Source organism: Hippocampus bargibanti, linkage group LG12 (genome assembly GCF_051943395.1).
Source record: "Hippocampus bargibanti isolate YZ-2025 linkage group LG12, ASM5194339v1, whole genome shotgun sequence".
Taxonomy (NCBI): domain Eukaryota; kingdom Metazoa; phylum Chordata; class Actinopteri; order Syngnathiformes; family Syngnathidae; genus Hippocampus; species Hippocampus bargibanti.
Window position 1 is genome coordinate 4,730,200 of NC_142745.1, and position 17,842 is coordinate 4,748,041.

At 40.1% G+C, this 17,842-nt stretch overlaps 1 protein-coding gene across 2 annotated transcripts in view; it reads left to right on the top strand.

Moving 5' to 3' along the window:
• The window catches only part of rassf5 (Ras association domain family member 5), a 28,495-nt gene extending 12,299 nt beyond the window's left edge, over window positions 1-16,196 (top strand). The window contains exons 3-7 of one of the 2 annotated variants that reach the window (XM_089009773.1): window positions 3,953-4,077; window positions 12,521-12,637; window positions 12,864-13,167; window positions 13,261-13,376; window positions 14,757-16,196. In XM_089009773.1, coding sequence (XP_088865899.1) covers window positions 3,953-4,077; window positions 12,521-12,637; window positions 12,864-13,167; window positions 13,261-13,376; window positions 14,757-14,900 — 806 coding nt within the window. In that variant the 3' untranslated portion in view covers window positions 14,901-16,196. Of the gene's footprint in view, window positions 1-3,952; window positions 4,078-6,217; window positions 6,826-12,520; window positions 12,638-12,863; window positions 13,168-13,260; window positions 13,377-14,756 lie in introns of those variants that run through there. The other variant, XM_089009774.1, reaches the window with a different exon arrangement.
• The last annotated feature ends 1,646 nt before the right edge of the window (window positions 16,197-17,842 follow it).

A 17,842-nucleotide genomic window follows, 5' to 3' on the forward strand; every position in this document is an offset into this window, starting at 1 on the left:
GACGTCACGTACGGACTCGTCACCAACTCAAAAACAAGACTTCCTGAATATTCAGCGCGAGTCTTAAAACGTAAAATATAGCTATATGCGGTGGAATCTTATTAAAATCCGCTCAGTAGAAGTCATTTGAAGCCATTTTACAAATTATGGACACAACTTGTCCGGAGACGTCGGTTGTCCTTTAAATACCGTCAAAAGTGGGCGTAAAAAAAGAAGAATAATCATTAAGTAGACACGAAACTGAAACCTGACTCCAGCAGAGTTGAGCAGAACTGGTCTTTGCTCATCTTAATGTCAAGTTTCTTTGTTTGCGTAAAAACAAAAGTTCCTCCCAAATAGCCTCCTTCAGCGTTCTCACACTGGGAACAAACAAAAACGTCTGACCTCAATGACCTTTTCAAACTTGTGGTTCCATAACCACTTAACAAATGCTGAATTCCGCTCTATGCATATCCACACAAAGAAGTGAATCAACTTATAAAACACTTTATGATATAAAACACTTTATTATTATACTATTTTGGATTGTAATTCCAGGGCGGTTAACTCTCACATTTGTAACTGCATTCTTGAAATATTGTTATTTATTGCCAACGACAAATCCGAGACTCCCTCGGCGTCATCTTATCTGGCGTGGGAATGTGATTGTTTGATGAACCGTGACACGCTGGTACTTTGTTGGCAGCATTATCATTCCACTGTGAATGTCGCAAAGGGAACTTTCCACCCCTCCGAGTGTTTCTGGTGTTTCCCCCTCACTCGACGCCATGGTTAGACAGTTAAAGGCTCCTCCCAAGGTTGTTGCTGACTTTGCCAACAAAAACCATCATGTGTGAAATTGAAATCTACCGAGCTCGTTTTTGAGGCTGAGAAAACCCTTGGCACTCCAGGTACCACCATTGTCACCGACATGAACTCATTCACTGCCAAAATGTGCCCACTCCAGTGCCAGGGTTTTTGTCATTTTCACTCAAATTGCAGGACCCACAGAATATTGAGTTTTAGCACGATATAAATATTCAATGCAGCGTAAGAAACCTTAGACTCTTTTCTTTCATTAGAAAAAAATGTTAATTTCTAAGTTATATGGGTCTGGGGTTATCTGCGCTTGAAATGGGGGCGGCTGTGCAAAAACCGATATCTGGTTGTAAACCGAGGCATAAAAAAAACGAACTTTTTGGTCAAAAACTGAATTGGACAAGACCCAAGACATTTGAAAACTGAGGTTTGACTGTACAGTGAGACCTCAACTTACAAACGCCTTAACTTACAAACTTTTCGTCTTACAAACGTCAAATTTATGAGAATTAAACCTTATAATAAGCACTATTTTCATAATACACACCCACCACGGCTAGCGGAGTGATCTCCGGCGGAAGCACACGACCAAACAGCACCAACAGTCCTTATGGAAGGTGACTCTCCTTCCATAAGCCATCAATGACCATTAAAAATGTAAACAAAACGTTATTTTACAGCACAGTTTATTTTTTTAATTACAGTCCTCATGCAATTCCCTTTGACCTTCGACCTCCAACGCCATTCCATCAAGCCATAAATGACCATCACAAATGTAAATAAAGTGACTTTATGATACAATGCAGTGTATTTCTTTCATTGCAATACAATAGCACATTTATTATATATAGAATAAGGTATGTTGTGTGTAGTTTTAAGGCTTATTTAGTTGAAAAGTATATTTTATGGAAACCCAGGAACGGATTATTCCCATTTTAATAGTTTCCTATGGGATTTTTTTTTTTTAGATACACACTTTTCGCCTTACACACTCTGTCTGGGAACCAATTAAGTTTGTAAGTTGAGGTCTCACTGTAATCAATTGTTCTTAGGGGTCTGTCTGTGTGTTTGAGATAATGATTGTCTATAATATTGATAATATAAACTCTATTGGCAACCACTCCTTTCAACCAGTCACATGGTCGAGGCTCCAGCTCGCGACCCTAATGGGCAAAAGCAACATGGAAAACAGATGGGTGGGTAGTTACTGTAAATACAACTTTCCCAAATGATACCTGCTAATGATCTCAGGCAGGCAGGAAAGGAGTTCCTCTCTTTGTGTTTCCTTTCGGCTTTCTGCATTGACCCCCCCCCCCCTCCCAAATAGAAGCGAGCGCAACAAAATCGCTTGCTTATCCAACCGAGCACTCGCCTGACCCCCCCCCAACACCGCCCAGCTGTCTGTCAGCAAGACGCTTCATCCCTGAGCCGTCACTCCCCGTTCTCCGTCACATTTTGACTCATCGACCCTTCTCGGGTCATCAACACACCCAGAAGGTTATAGAATTTGGCATGCATGTGACTGATATCGATCCAGGTTTTCAGCACTGGCTCATCCCCAATGAAAAAGGTCCATTACGGAGAAACTTTGAGAACGTAAACTGCTTATGTGCTATTGTGCTGCTGTTGTGGTTAGTAACAGAGCTCAAGTGATTTATGTATTTTTTTTTAAATCTCTCAACCACTAATAGAAGCCCACCTTCTGTTGTTAGCTCGGCTTGACAAAATATCGCCCTTACAATATACGGGAAAGGGCTTGTTGCCATGGTTACGCTGCCGATGAAATGTTGTCGATGTGTACCAGGGCATTATACTAATTTAGCACAAAAGTTGTGAGGAAAAAAAATATAACTGCACTTGTTGAGTATCCTGTGGGTGAAATTTGTAATCGATTTAGGAATCACCGTCACCTCCGAGCTGCCTGTGTGCTTTTTAAAGTGTCTTTTTTTTTCTTTTGCACGGACCGTGTGACCAACGGCAAAGACATGAGCTGTGAGACTAAAGAGTTTGTGCAAAGCCTCTGGCCACGGCAAATTTATTTTAGGGAAGTTTTAGAAAGCTGAATGCAAATCCGTTCCTCTCTTGCCAAGCAGTAAAAGATAGTTCACAGTGCCAGTGCTTCTATTTCTGTACTTTGGGTATGACAGTGGATTGTCAGCATTCTAGTGTACTGTATTGTGTGGTATGCTATACATGACATGTCTATACAATGTGGTCTCTTTGAAGCATCAAATGTATTTATTCAGCTGTATTTGTTCTCTGTAACAAAAAAACCGCTTACTTTTCTTTCTTATAGATCTAATTACACTATAAAATGTGGTGATCACACGAATCGAATTCCTACAACTATAAATGCGAATTTGATTTTTGCCACCAGATGGCAATGCTGTTTCCATTTATAAGAGATTTGCATCTGTGTATCTTTTTCTTTTCCTTTCGGCTTTTCCCTTCAAGGGGTCGCCACAGCAAATCAGTGTCCTCCACTTTAGAGGTTTGATCCGCATGTTTTTTTGGCCAAGCTTTTACGTCGGATGCCCTTCCTGACACAACCCTGTGTATGGAGTTTCAAAATTGGGTAGACACGTTTGCTACTTTTGCACTCGAACACTGCTTGATCTAAATGGATTTTATTCATTCTAAATTGCATCATTTCATTGTCGTTTATTGAGTGTAATGTGGGTGTGTATGCATATATGCTTTGGCTCCACTTTCTTTCGTCATTGATATAAATACATTTATTTAACATTTAGCTTTTTTTTGTCTTTTCTCTTGACTTTATTCTTATTTATTTTTATTTATTTAGCTATCTAGCTGTCTATCTCGGTAGCGATCTTGCTAGCTATCGAGCTTGCTATCTATTTGATATCTTGCTAGCTATCTGTCTAGCTAGCTATCCACAGTGTTAGCTATATAGCTATCTAGCTAGCTATCTGCGTATTAGCTATTTCCTTGAGAGTTTTGAAAGGTGCTTATAAATACAATGTATTATTATTATTATTATGAGCTATTTGAGTTACTTTCGGGTTGAGTGAACGCTGGCGCGTGTGGCTACCGCTGCTCACCCACAGAAAAACTTATTCTGGTACTGTAAAGTGACCTGGAGAGATTTGAAAGATGCTTTTAAATGAAATGGTTTATTATTTTTTTTTTTCAGACTGTACCTACACTTGTCATCTGGAGTGTGAGAGACAAGTCCAGCTGAACTGCAACCAAAGGGACAATAAGCCTGATGAAGAAACTGAATTTCCCACAAGTCAACGCTCCACCCCGAAACACAAAGTAAGCATTCTGTATATTATGTGCGGATGGATTGCATGTACTTGTATAGGCATGGTATGTGCATGTGCGTGCATGTGTTGTAATTGTAAATAATTGTATGGTACTTACCTCAACATTTCTCCAAGTCTACACTTTTTCACCACACGCCCACCCCATCCAACTATAACAGGAAGCACACATAAACTCGCAACAGTACTCCATTCTTAGCAAAAAGTGGAAATCAAAGATAATTACACAAATCATTTCATCATGCTCGTGGCCTCTCAGCTGCAGTCACCCACACAGTTGAGGTTCAACACATACACACGCACACACAAAGCGCGAGTCACACGGACACACGTGCCCGCAGCAGAATGTCAGAAGCCAGTGGGTAGATGAGATAAAATTAGGACCTTGGGAGCAAGCCAGGTAGTACTACTCTACTGTGTGTGAGTGCGAACAAACCTACCGTGACTATCACGCCGCCTGAATACAAGGTTTAAAAACAAGCGAGTAAATGACAAATGAATGATTCGCTTTAATGATCTGAATGAATATTTAGTTCAGAGTAAACAAAGAGGTGGTGATTTATTTCCCTTCACTCTCTTCTTGTCATTTCATCTCCTTGATGAATTGGAGTGCATCCAGCTTCAACTTATGTGTACGTCAGCAGAAAACACTCACTCTGTGATGCCATCATTGTTATAAATTTGTATGTGTGGGGTTACCATTTGTTTGTGTTGGTGTTTATGTGTGGGATTTCTAGGCTCGATTGATATCCTATCAAACAAATATTATCATAAAAAAAAATCTAAGTTGGACTTCTGATGACCCTTGACGTGAGAAATTATGTCACCATAAGTACCTAAAATTAGCACCCAAAGGCAAAATTCCATCAGTAGTTTCAAAATTTCCATGGGAAGTGGGGATTTATCCATTATGAAAGAAATGAAAGCATTCTTAACTTAATTTACCTTGAAATCAGATTCAATCCGTTTCATTAATGATATATACTAAGAATGTAAAAAACCACACATCATTTGAATTGGAAAATTAATTTTGATTTTAAAAAATGGGTGCATCAAATTGAACCAAATTATCCCACTAAAAATATATATGAAAATATTTATCAAATGCACATCCTTGGTTTGTCACACTGCAGAGGTTTGAGTTTATTTTATTACATAAGAAAATAGTCTAAATTTTTACTTTATAAAAACTTATATAATATACGTTTGATGACATAATTAAATAGAATGTTTAAAAAATAGCACACGTTTTTGCCATATTATTTACTTCAATTCACCCCCTGAGATGGATAGAAATGTGTGGATTTTGCGGCTTTTTTCATAGTTCACAAGTTCCACTTGAAACGTTACATTTAAACTAGTAGGGAGGTGAATAGAATATATTATTCAAGATAATTTAGCATTGAACTTCCACTTTGATGTTCAGCAGCAAAATCCACCTGGTCTTTCGGTGACAGCCATTTTGCTATTTTTTTGTCACTTGAAAATGACATCACAGTTGTTCAGGGCTTCGCTAACAACCAATCATGTCTCATCTGTTTTCTCAATCGAAGCAATGATTGTGAAATATGAAGTATTATGTCAGTTTTGGTTAACAGCAAGTTCCAAAATGGCTGCCCCTTGAGGTGGACAAAAATGAATGGATTTTACTCCTTAGCTAATATTCCACAAACACAATATGAATCCGAATGCCGTGTTTAGACTACTGGGACTACATAGAATATATAATCGGGAAAACAAAGTTTGAGTTGACTTCCCTTTTAAGCAGAGGTGCTGGATGGGTGTGGAACAGCTCGTAGCTAATAATATCTCACAATCAATCAATAAATATTCCTGAAATTTGCATAGTCCATCATATTCACTTTCCATACACTTGCTTATGTGATTGTCAAGGTACACCTACACACATAACTGCCGTCTTCCTCTCTGGTATGACTGTCTACTCATCTTCCTGTCAATGCAGTCGTGATACGCACAGTATGTAACACAGGAGCTCACTCATATTCCCCCCCCCCCCCACACCATTTTTTTTGGCTTTCCGTTAGAGGAAGTGATGTTGCACTGCAGAGAGAAAGAGAGAGCGAGCGGGAAAAGGGGGGTGGGTGCTCTCAGCCCGATAACCACAAATGGTCGAGAGAGGCTGCACAGGAGAGTGAGTGAAGAAAGCGGGTGCAGAGAAACGGGAGGCGACGGACTTTTCGCATCGTTGCTATCCGAAGTGACATCTGACGCGCTTCAGACTAGAAACATCAGCACTACTTAGATGATTCCTAAGAAGAGAACAGGATGTGGTTGCAGCGTTGACACGGTGGCGACTGTTAGTTTGCAAGTGTAGCAAGTGGCTGTCAGGTGGCTGAACTTGACACCGAGCTGGAAAGTGACTTCGGGACACAAGGGCCAGGTGACCTCCTGCCGTGCGTGTCGAGGTGCATATATGTTGCCAGAGCAACGAAAACTGGCGGGGGAAGTCACTTGTATGCTCCTTCTCGGATTTCCTGGTCTGCAATCGCAGTCACAGGTGGGACTTAAGACAGTCTGAGGGAGTGTAGTCAGGCTAAAACGGGACTTTTGTCCAAGCGTGCCGTCCCTCTCCATGACTGTCAACACGGAGCCGACCCCTTCCATGACCAGCAGTAACAGCATGAGCAGCGGCTACTGCAGCCTGGACGATGACAATGAAGATTTCACTTTCTTCACAGCCAAGACGTCGTTCTTCCGGAAATCCAGGCATTCCGCTCAGGTACAAAACTTTTGCGGGTTGCCGTGGTGACAAGCAGAGGAGTCGCTAGTGTATTTTATTTATTTATTTTTTGTTTACCGATGATTTGGATGACAAACGTGAAGGCAAGAAATGCAGAAGTTTGAGCAGGAAGTGGTTAGGACACTGCAGGCAGTCTCTTGCTGCATGTATGTATGGCAAGTCATACATTATTTAGTAACATTGATCACCTTCAGCCTTATCCATCCCAGCCTTGATGCCTCACGCATGACACTGCGGGAGAACGTACATGGATCAAACATCGGGGCATGTATAAAGTGTGAACGCCGCAACATGTATTTTTCACGGAGGTAATGATGTCAACCTTGTCAGTGCGTGGGAGAGGTTTCCGTAGAAACAAAGCTGAAACTCAAGCACTTGACTATTGGCGTGTGTGCGTGTTGGCGACCGCTTAACTGTAGCAAGTTGAGGGGGTGGGGGTGGCTGTTACCATGGCAACTTTTTTTTTATCTGCCTGTCCTCCTATAAACAAGATATTTGCCTGTGGTGATACTTTGCATACTTGTAAATTTAATACCAACCTCCGAATGTTGTCATAACACTCGAATGCGGGATTCTATGACAAGGTACAATTAATCATCGACAAACACTGATTGGCCAATCAGAGAGCAGCCCAGAATAATCTCTGCCTAGTGGTCGAACATTTTCACATAATTACAAATTCTTTCTATTTACTTTTCGCTTGCCTTATGATTTAAAATAAGTTATGAATCACATGAAGTAATTCACTGCTAGACACGCAAAAACGTGTCCACTCAAGTGCCAGGGTTTTTGTCATTATCGCTTGAATTCTGGGCCGCACAGAATATTGAATTCTAGGACTACATCTACATTCAATACAGCGTTAGAAACCTTAGACTCTCTTCTTTTATCAGAAAAAGAGTTAATTCCTAAATTATATGGGTCTGGAGTTATATGAGCTTGAAATGAGGGCAGCTGTCCAAAATACAATGTGAAATATATGTATTGGTTTATGCCTGTGTAAGCTCTCAGTCGTACAGGAATGGTCCATCGATGAAAAGGTTTCTTCAGCCGTCATCTGTACTTCTTTGAAGGTGTCGGACGTTTCGCTTCCCATCCAAGAAGCTTCGTCAGCAAATTAAAGTCTTACTGGTAGTTTCGGCCCTATATATATATATATATATATATATATATATATATATATATATATATATATATATATATATATATATCTACTGTCCAGCCATCTGCTCTCAGGTTGGGGGGAGCAGAGGACTAATCCCTGCGGCTCCACTGACAGCTTCTATTGTCCTGACTGACGACTGGCCTGATTGCCCAATTTGCCCTGGTATCACCTCATCAGCATGACTAATCCTATGTTGCCTAAGCAGTCTTGTAAGAACGATCCAAATTGAACCACATCCCACCATTAGGGTTAAGGGAAGGATTTTGCTGTTTTATGAAAAAATTACTAGAGGCCATGGCCAGCGCTTTATCGGCACCCATGCATGAAAAAAACAAAGCCCAACAAATTCGGGAATGGCGCTCTACGTCATATTTTCAATTCCCGAATTAAATCAGTGAATGGCAGTGAATTAGTTAATAGTGGATAAAAAGCATACGTGATTTTCTTTACTTCAAAAAACTTGCATTTGGTTCAGTGAGTCGTACACATAAAATGATGTGTTGGGCCAGATTTGGCCCACGGGACTCAGGTTTGACACCTGTACTTTACACTCTGTGTGCATTTGTACACGATGAGCGAAAAACAAAAAGACAAAAGCTCAACCAGTTTAAACCACCGCCGTCTGTCCCAGCGATACCTTCTGTGTCTAATTTGGCCCAGGTACAATCCCTCAATAATTGACCAGTTGTGTAGTCAGCATGTGCGGTTAGCTTTGCAAGGCACTTTAGACGTAATGCTGATCGGACTTAGCCTGACTCTGCTGCCAGCCTCCCTGTTGTCAGCTGGCGAAGCTTTTTCCATCTCTCACAGCCTGAGGAAGATGCACGCAAATGACATTATGGGATTCAAGCATCAGGGAGTGTCTGCGCTTTCCTGTACATCAAGTACATGATGGTTTTTTTTTTGGTGTGGTTTTTTTTCCTCCCTGTGCTTTTGAATATGAAAAGGAGATTATGCAAACCATTGTTTATGGCATTCGGTGCATTGAAGTGCTCAGTGTGAAAGGCAGTGATTGCATTTGACTCCATCCACACATCCATCCATCCATACTGGGACAAATGGTGAAAGGGCTGTTAAAAATCATTTCCACTTTTTAGCCTCACGTCAACATGCTAGCTTTAGCATGTGTGCTGCTTCTTACCCCCCAAAAAATGATCTGATTAACTCATTCACTGCCAGACATGCAAAAATGCGCGCACTCCAGTGCCAGGGTTTTTGACAGTCACTCAAATTCCAGGACCCACAGAATATTTCGTTTTAAGGACTACATAAACATTCAATGTAGCGTAGGAAACCTTAGACTTTCTTCTTTCATCAGAAAAAAAAAATGTTAATTCCTAAATTATATGGGTCTGGAGTTATATGAGCTTGAAATGAGGGCGGCTGTCCAAAATACAGTACAAAGCAATCCATACATATTGGTTTATATAGCGCTTTCACAACAGCTGAAGCTGGAAAAAAACACTTAACGTGGAAAAAAGGGAAATGCTGCCCCCTGGTAGAAGGAAAAAAAAACATTGCCAAAGGTCTGGCCAGCGCTTTATCGGCATCCAAGCAAGAAAAAAAACAAAAACAAACTAACTCGAGAATGGCACTTTGACATATTTTCAATTCCCGAATAAATTCGTAAATGGCAATGAGTTAATATACCAAATCAGTGAAAATGTGTATTTCACTCTGCATCGTTGGATTTTATTTTTCACAGAATTATAATGATGAAAAATAGATTTTTTTCCCAGTATCAGACAAAAAAATGTAATACAATCCAATAAATATTGATTTATATAGCGTTTTGACAACAGCTGAAGCCGTAACAAAGCACTTAATAATAATAATAATACACTTAATTTCAAGCGCCTTTCAAAACACCCAAAGACACTTTACAATAAAAACAATAAAACAAAGCACATAACAATAAAACCATAAGTAAAATGAATAATAAAATAGCAGATTGAACTAGACATTGAACACTTCACATGGACAACTATCGTAATAATAATAATAATAATAATAATAATAATAATAGCATAATAAAAAAGTAATAGCAATTTCAATACAAAAACTATAAGCCCCTTTTGCCTTTTTTTTGTTGCCCTGCCCCAGAATCAAATATAGCCCGCCCCACTAAATTTACATCCTGGCATTCTGGATTATTTTAGTAGGTAAGCAGCGCACCAGATTTTTATTGTGCACCCAGAGTTAACAGGCCGTTCATATTTGTGTTTGTGCCGTGACAAACTCATTTGCAGGGAAAGCAATGGGCCCTTTGACTTCAATAGCCTTTCAATGGATGGTGAATTAATTCAGGAATCAAATGTGGTTGCACAAATAAACATACAGCACTATCTCATCCTTTTTTTTTTTTTGGTTCAGTGTCATGACTGTCTGATAGAAAGGGCATCTCCATAACATTTGCAAATAGAGTACATGCTGTTGGGGAGGTTGAAGATCAACCTTGAAAAGCTTCTGTGCACTATTCGAGTTCTGATTTCCATTCCTAAATAATGCATGAACGTCTGTGTGTGTGTTTGTGTGTGTGTATGAACGTGCAATGTAAATATGAACGTGACTATGTGTGTAATGTGAGCTTTAGCGCAGGTGTTGTGGTTTGTCTGGAGTCTTTTTGCATTTGAGCTTTTTGAGATGCATTATTAAAACAACACACACGCACAGGGCACACAAGTACCGAATGTTTCCGGGAACCATTCAAGCAGTTGTGTGACCTCTCGTCTCTGGTTTTATCAAAATGAGTGCATCAACATATCCTCATATCAGCGTGAGGTGTGTGTATGCGTGTGTGTGTGTGTGTGTGTGTGTGTGTGTGTGTGTGTCTGTGTGCGCGTGTGCGTTCTGAACTCATTTGAATTGGAACTATCTGCACCGAACTGAATCCACATCGATGACTATACTCCAAAATTGTGGCATTAGCATTAGCAAAAGATGCTACATCAACCAGCCATGTCATAGCCGTTACAGCATCCGCAAAAAAAATGTGTCCTCAAATCAAATTTTGATGAGTATCAGAAATATATTTTTTTCATGTTTGAAATTGGGTTCCCTTTCGCACACCTAGTCCCCACCATGTAGCAAAAACGTGTAGGTGTGTGTGCGCGTGTGTGTGGGTGTGCCCTTATTTAATGGCTCTTTTACACATTTAGGCTGTCATAATTCTCCAGTTCCACAATCAAATACTGTTTACTCGATTACTTTCTTCTCACATTCACATTTCAATGAAAATCGCTCTCACGTATATAAATGAGACCTGAAGGAAGTGCATCTGAAGACAATACAAGGAAAAAAATGGCTAAATGTAAATGATTTGAAAGGGTCTAAGTTACAAGTATTGTTTTGTAATCGCTGCCACTGGTATGCAGAGAGGCCTGCCTGGGCCTCTGATGCATTTGCAGGAGAACACAAACGCAGGAATTCCTGCAAAGTTCTTTTCAATGTGCTTGATTTTGGCATGAGAGGACCTCCAAGATGCATATCATGCATTTTCCTCAGATGCTTTTGTTAGCCAGCAATTGTTCTGTTCATGCTACAAACTTATGTAAGCAGTTCTCCAAAAAAGTCAAAGTACCAGAATAATGTTGGAATGTGTGGAACCTCAGCAGCCATCTTGGGTGAATTTTTGTAGATTTTTGTAAATCATTCTCCAAATTATGCTACATTCACTTATTTACAAATCTTTTCTGTAGAAAAGAAACAGATTTCAGCACACAACCTGAGGACTTCCCTTCAGAAGTCTTTCCTGACCTGCATTTCTCTCTCACGCTTTCATACAGTATTTCCCTGTCTCTCTCTCTGCTCCAGATAATGCAAAGGAACAGAGGAAGGAAAAAAAAAATATCGAAGATAGAGACGATGCTTCCGAGTGGACTATAAATAACCTCGTCAAACTCTGTGTTGCTAAGGCTGGCTCAGCATCTTCTCTTTTATCATTCCCTTACCCCCTTCCTCGCTCTCTTCACTACCCCCGCACCACCTCCATCTCACCTCCTGCTTCTGCTGTCATTGCCGCTGCCGTCGCAGCTCATCCTCCTCCTTAAACGTCATCGTGAGGGAGAAATATGGCGCGCAGTCAATAATCGGGTACGGGGATGCTGACTGAGTCATTTGCCTACTTCATTTGCAACGTTTCCTCTTCCCCTTTTCGATGTCAATGCGGGTTGCCTGGAAGAGAAGATTTATATGAATATTAAAGTGTCACTCTGCGAATCAAATACAGACAGAGTAGCATATGGTTCCATTTTGTAGATTACAAGATGTAGGACAGGAAATGTATTAAACGAATGCGTTTACAAGATGGGGATATTCTTGTAGACGCTCTCGTGGTCCCCAGTTCACCTTCTTTTTTTCTCTTTCTTTTTGTGTGCATCGTCAAATCGTTTTCAGCGATAAGTTTATTCATGAAAGATGGTTTTGCTTTCCTGAAGGAGGCGCCGCCATCTTGTGGCCCAAAAGAGACACTGCATGATTGCTTGTCTTTTATTTTTTATTTTTTTCTAGCAACTAAAGAGTGAAGCGAAGGAGGAAGAAGGGCATGTCAAAGACCTTCCAGAAGAAGAGGTGCGGATCAGGATAGAAGACTATAACTCCCGGGTGTCAGAGAACGGCATGAAACTGGTGAGTTTTCAGATGTTTTGGACCATGTAAATGGATTCACATTGGGATTTGTGTTATTCACTTTACAACAATCAGCAGTTTAGCTAGCTGTCATAACACTAGCGTGTGAACATAAATAAAAATATTTGGATAGTGATTTCACCTGACAATTCTAAGATGTCATATACATAACCACGGTCTATTATATTAAATTTGTCAAATTCTTTGATGCTTTACTGTGTCGCAGGCCTCAGACGGCTCCTACACGGGTTTCATCAAAGTATATCTGAGGCTCAATCGACCCGTCACAGTGCCGTCAATGGAGGTGGCGGTACCGGGAGGCCCTGACGGCTCATCATCAGAGAGCCAAGAATGTGAAAAGAGTGAGGACGGGACCTCCTTCTACCTCCCATGTGACTGCGTGAAACAGTTGCACATCAGTTCCACGACGACCACCAGAGAGGTGATTCAGGGCTTGCTGAAAAAGTTCATGGTGTTGGACAACCCTCGGAAATTCGCCTTATACGGGCAGACGCATCGTGATGGACAAGGTAAGGCAGTAGTCAAAATTCAAAATGTCATACAAGATGCAACCGACACACACATGTTACAATTTTGATGTTTGTGTCATTTTTTTTGGTCAGATTTGTTCCAGAAACTTCCACTGTGTGAGCGTCCCCTTCTTCTCAGACTGATAGCAGGTCCTGACTGCGAGCAGCTCCGTTTTATCCTCAAAGAAAATGAGACTGGAGAAGTGGAGGTAACAAAGTACACATTCGTATCCGATTAACGCACTCTTCAACTTTCTTTTTCGTCAAATATGTTCCTTTTTTTTTTGTTTATTACATTGTCTTTGCGCAACTTTTTATTTTCTGTTGAGGTGTTTTGTCGACAAACTTCACACTGAGACGCTTGCATAAGACTAGAATAAAACCACACTAATTGGGGTGCAGCAGGATCCAGTCCTTTCACTAATAACAAAAAGCATTAATCCACCTTTTTTACACCTATACTAATGGTTTAATCGATAAAACAAATTCCAGATTGTGTTGCCTTAGCAGCCCTTAAAAACAATACATGATATCAAGCAATAAGAAAACACCTCCAGATTGTTAGCTAGCAATATTTAGCTAGTGATTTTTAATAGCCAATCATCAGAGCTTTTTGTTTATAACCACGCACAGAAAACAATGCTAATACGTGATTTCATGTATTGCGATCTGCAAATGAGTCAGTGATTCACTCCTTAACAGCCCTTAAAAATAATACATATGAAGCAATGACAAAATCTCTACATTGTTAGCTAGAGATGTGTAGCTAGCCGATATTTAACTAGCGATATTTAACTAGCAATATTTAGAGCAATATTTAGCTAACGCTTTTGAAAAGCCAATCATCAGAGCTTTTTGTTTATAACCACCCACAGAAAACAATGCTAATACCTGTACATGATTTCATGTATTACGATCTGCCAATTAGTCAATGATTCACTCCTTCACAGTCCTTAAAAATAATACATCAAACCAATCAATAACAAAGCCTCTCTACATTGTTAGCTAGCGATACTTAGCTAGTGATATTTAACTAGCGATATTTAGATAGCAATATTTAGCTAGCGCTTTTTAAGAGCATTTTGTTTGTAACTATCCACAGAAAACAATGCTTATAAGTGATTTTGTATATTGCACAGGTGTCAAAGTCAAGGCCCGCGGGCCAAATCTGGCCCGCCACATCATTTTTTTCGGCCCGCGAAAGCAAATCAAACTTGTTAAATTCCATGATGATTGCTAAAATCTGAGCCAAAATTTCATATTTTTGGATGTCAACCACAATAAAAGTCATTATTCTTGACTTCAGATTTGAAAACGAGTTATTCATTAATTTGCTGTGTGCTCTATATGTAATATTTGAAGGGATTTAAACATTCTAATGGGTTCCCCAAATTCATAACGGCCCTCGAGAGGAAACCATAACTACAATGTGGCCCGCTGCAAAAAATGACTTTGACACCCCTGATATATTGCGATCTGCAAATGAGTCAAGGATTCACTGTGAGACACTCTCAACTCAACAAGACCTAGTTGTTTGTCATGAAAAGTCACCAAATGCCTAAAAATAGTCATGTCTGTTTTGTCAACAGTGGCACGCCTTCTCAGTCCCGGAGCTTCAAAACTTCCTGGTCATCCTGGACAAAGAGGAGGCGGAGCGGGTGCGAGCCGTGCAATCGAAATATACAATGTACAGACGCAAACTACAGCAAGCTCTACAGAAACACGACCCCTGACAGCCACTCCTCTAACCTGGTACCATGTGACCTCAAAGCAAGGAGAGATTTAACCCTTTCAACACTGGATACCCACCCAACACCCCTCCAGAGAGCCACCATCCTTAAAGACGGCATGGCGACGGAGCTGAGCTCGTCTCCGCATGTACACACATACACGCACATAGCCTTTCTCAGGACACATGTATACACCCCCCAACCCTGCTCCATCTTTGAAGACCTCCAGGAGACTTTAGGGGTATGAGGACTTATTCCAGAACCAAGCTGGGAGGGCAAAATGTTCCGTTGCATTTAAAATGGACCCTCTCTTCTTCTCGGACTGCTGCTACTGCAAAGTGTTACTTATGCATGAGTCTCTCTCAACTCCTCAACATCCCTAAACACCCATTTAGAATGATGAATCAAACGCATGATTATCCTTTACGGAATCTCTTCAGAAAGAAAGGACAATCATACCAAGTGTTTGTTTTTTTGACTCTGTTGTTGTTGAAATGTTGATTTTGTTCCTTGGATAGAAGATGTGGGCTTAGGTTCAGGGGCCATCTTGAAAAACAAATCTTTACAAAAAAAAAAATACAAAACTACTCAGTTCACCTGCAATTGAAGCCATTTTGTGTCTCAAAAACACTTTCTGCGCATTTCATTAATAAGATGCTTGCACCCAACTCAGAGGAAGTTGCATGGATGATATTAAAAATGTGGGGAACACGTTCATACACTTTTTCCGTTCAAAAGTGGCATGCACACCGACTGGCCACAACATTCGGCACGGAGGTAGCCAAGACAAAAGCCACGTTAAAGGTTTTTGATTGACACTTTGAGAGTGCAGGGCAGAATTCTGTTTATTTAACTAATACTTTTTATTGTGATTATAGTCATTTAAATCAGAACTTCATCTAATGACACATAATTGTTGGATCACAAGCAGTTATTAAAACGAACGGTGATGGTTTGCCATTGAACAATATAACCAGTTTGGTCTGACGACACTGGCGACAAAAAAAAAAACCACACACAACAAAACCATAATCTTCTCAAGAATAAAATAAAAAGGTAGAAAGCAAAAGTGTAATATAGCGCAAGAGCATATTAGCATGTAGGTACAGTATATCTATCCTTGAATTCTTAGTGCTGCAGCTGAGCAAGTGCTATTAAATGTAGAAAATGTGTCACTAGCGGAGAGAAAAGCCATATAGGTACCTCCGCTGCATGGAAAATATTCTGGCCTGTCGGTTTGTCACTCTCATGCAAGATGGCTTCCACGTGTATTAAAAATTAACAAGCAAAAAAAAAAAATCATCATATCCGGTTATGATGTGCCAATGGGCAAAAAAAAAAAAAATAAGCATCATATACGGTTATGATGTGTCAATGATGGGTTTGTGATGCATTCAATGTGATACCATAAGTACACACTGGAAAATTATGCTTTGTTGTTGTTGTTGATGAATATCATCGTTGTTTGGGCAGCATTGTGCGTGTGTGGATAAAAATGTGAAATCTATTTAATTTTTCGGGTTCTTTAGATTTTCACACAAAATGTGCATTGTGTGCATGATTGCAATTGAGTTGGATCGGTGATAAATTTGACTTTAATTGATTGTTTTTGTCGATTTCAGTCAACCAAAGAATTTCATATATTTTCACATGTGAAAGAAATGATAAATGAAGGCCAATTTGTCCATTAGCACTTTGTTAGCCTAATACCATAGTTGCATGAGGCATATTAAGGGATAAGTTATGGGGAAAACAAGAAAAAAAATAGTACAAACAAACCATTATCACCGCCGTAATGACAACGAAAACAACTTTTTTTTGCAAGCACGTTATTTTCCTCATAGTATGACAATAATTTTGAAATGATTTCGTCAATTTTGCTACGAAGCTAACGACTTGCTTCTCAGTGAAAATCCGAATGCCCGCAGGCAGTGCCTTTCGTGTCCCCCCGCATAACCGTTCATGTACCCGATGGATGGAACGGCGTGTCCCTGCACACAGGTGCCTCAGTGTTATTATGCGTGCTTTTAAATTGGGTGCACATCATTTCGTTTTTCTTGAGTTGGTGTCGCGTGACTTTACTTTCTCCCCTGCTGTCCTTTTAACTCGTTTGTCATTCCAACAAAGTGCGCGCGCGTGTGTGTGTGTGTGTGTGTGTTTGACTGACTGTTATTTAAATAATTTTAAACCCAAGGATTGAGGCGTGCAAATTATTTTGTTTGACTTGAAGCGTGTAATAATTATATGAAGAGATGTACAGACTATCGGACTAAAATAATAATAAACTTATTCCTTGATGGAAATCATCTGGATGTGTGTGTGTGTTTATTTTTGAGACCAAAGTGAAAGCTATATTTTGCCAGCTTTATCTCAACGTTTCAGTGTTTTAATTTTACATGTTTTGACGTGGATAAACAAATGAACTGTCCACCTGAGCAAAAATACACTTTGGACAAAATGAATTCAAAGTATTCAGCCACAGGAGGTGATGACGTCACAATGCGAGCTTGGTGCAAATGAATGCAAATATACAAGTTGTGATTGCATTTTCGCAGGTCCTTCGAGGCTTAACACTTGCATGGGATAGGACGCTAATATTCCAACCCTTTTTTATCCCCCCAGCGCTCTAAAGACCAATTGTAGTTTGAAATGGCATTCAAATCAACATGTGGTACTGTCAATCACAGACTACGAGACCAAATACAGCCCCGGGACCTTCAAGTCCCCCTCAACCCGCCAGTTCTCACCGCCAAGTGTCACCTGGTCTCATCTCTTGGTGGCAGGGTGGTAAAATGCAGAGAGCTTTGTGATTTAAAATGCTACCTCATCCTTACCCCTACACTTTGGCCTCTTCTGAAAGAAACGCATAGGAGTATCGATTATTAGACATTGCCGCTGCAAATCTACAGGCTAAGAAGAAGGTGATCATCAAAATGTGTCAATAA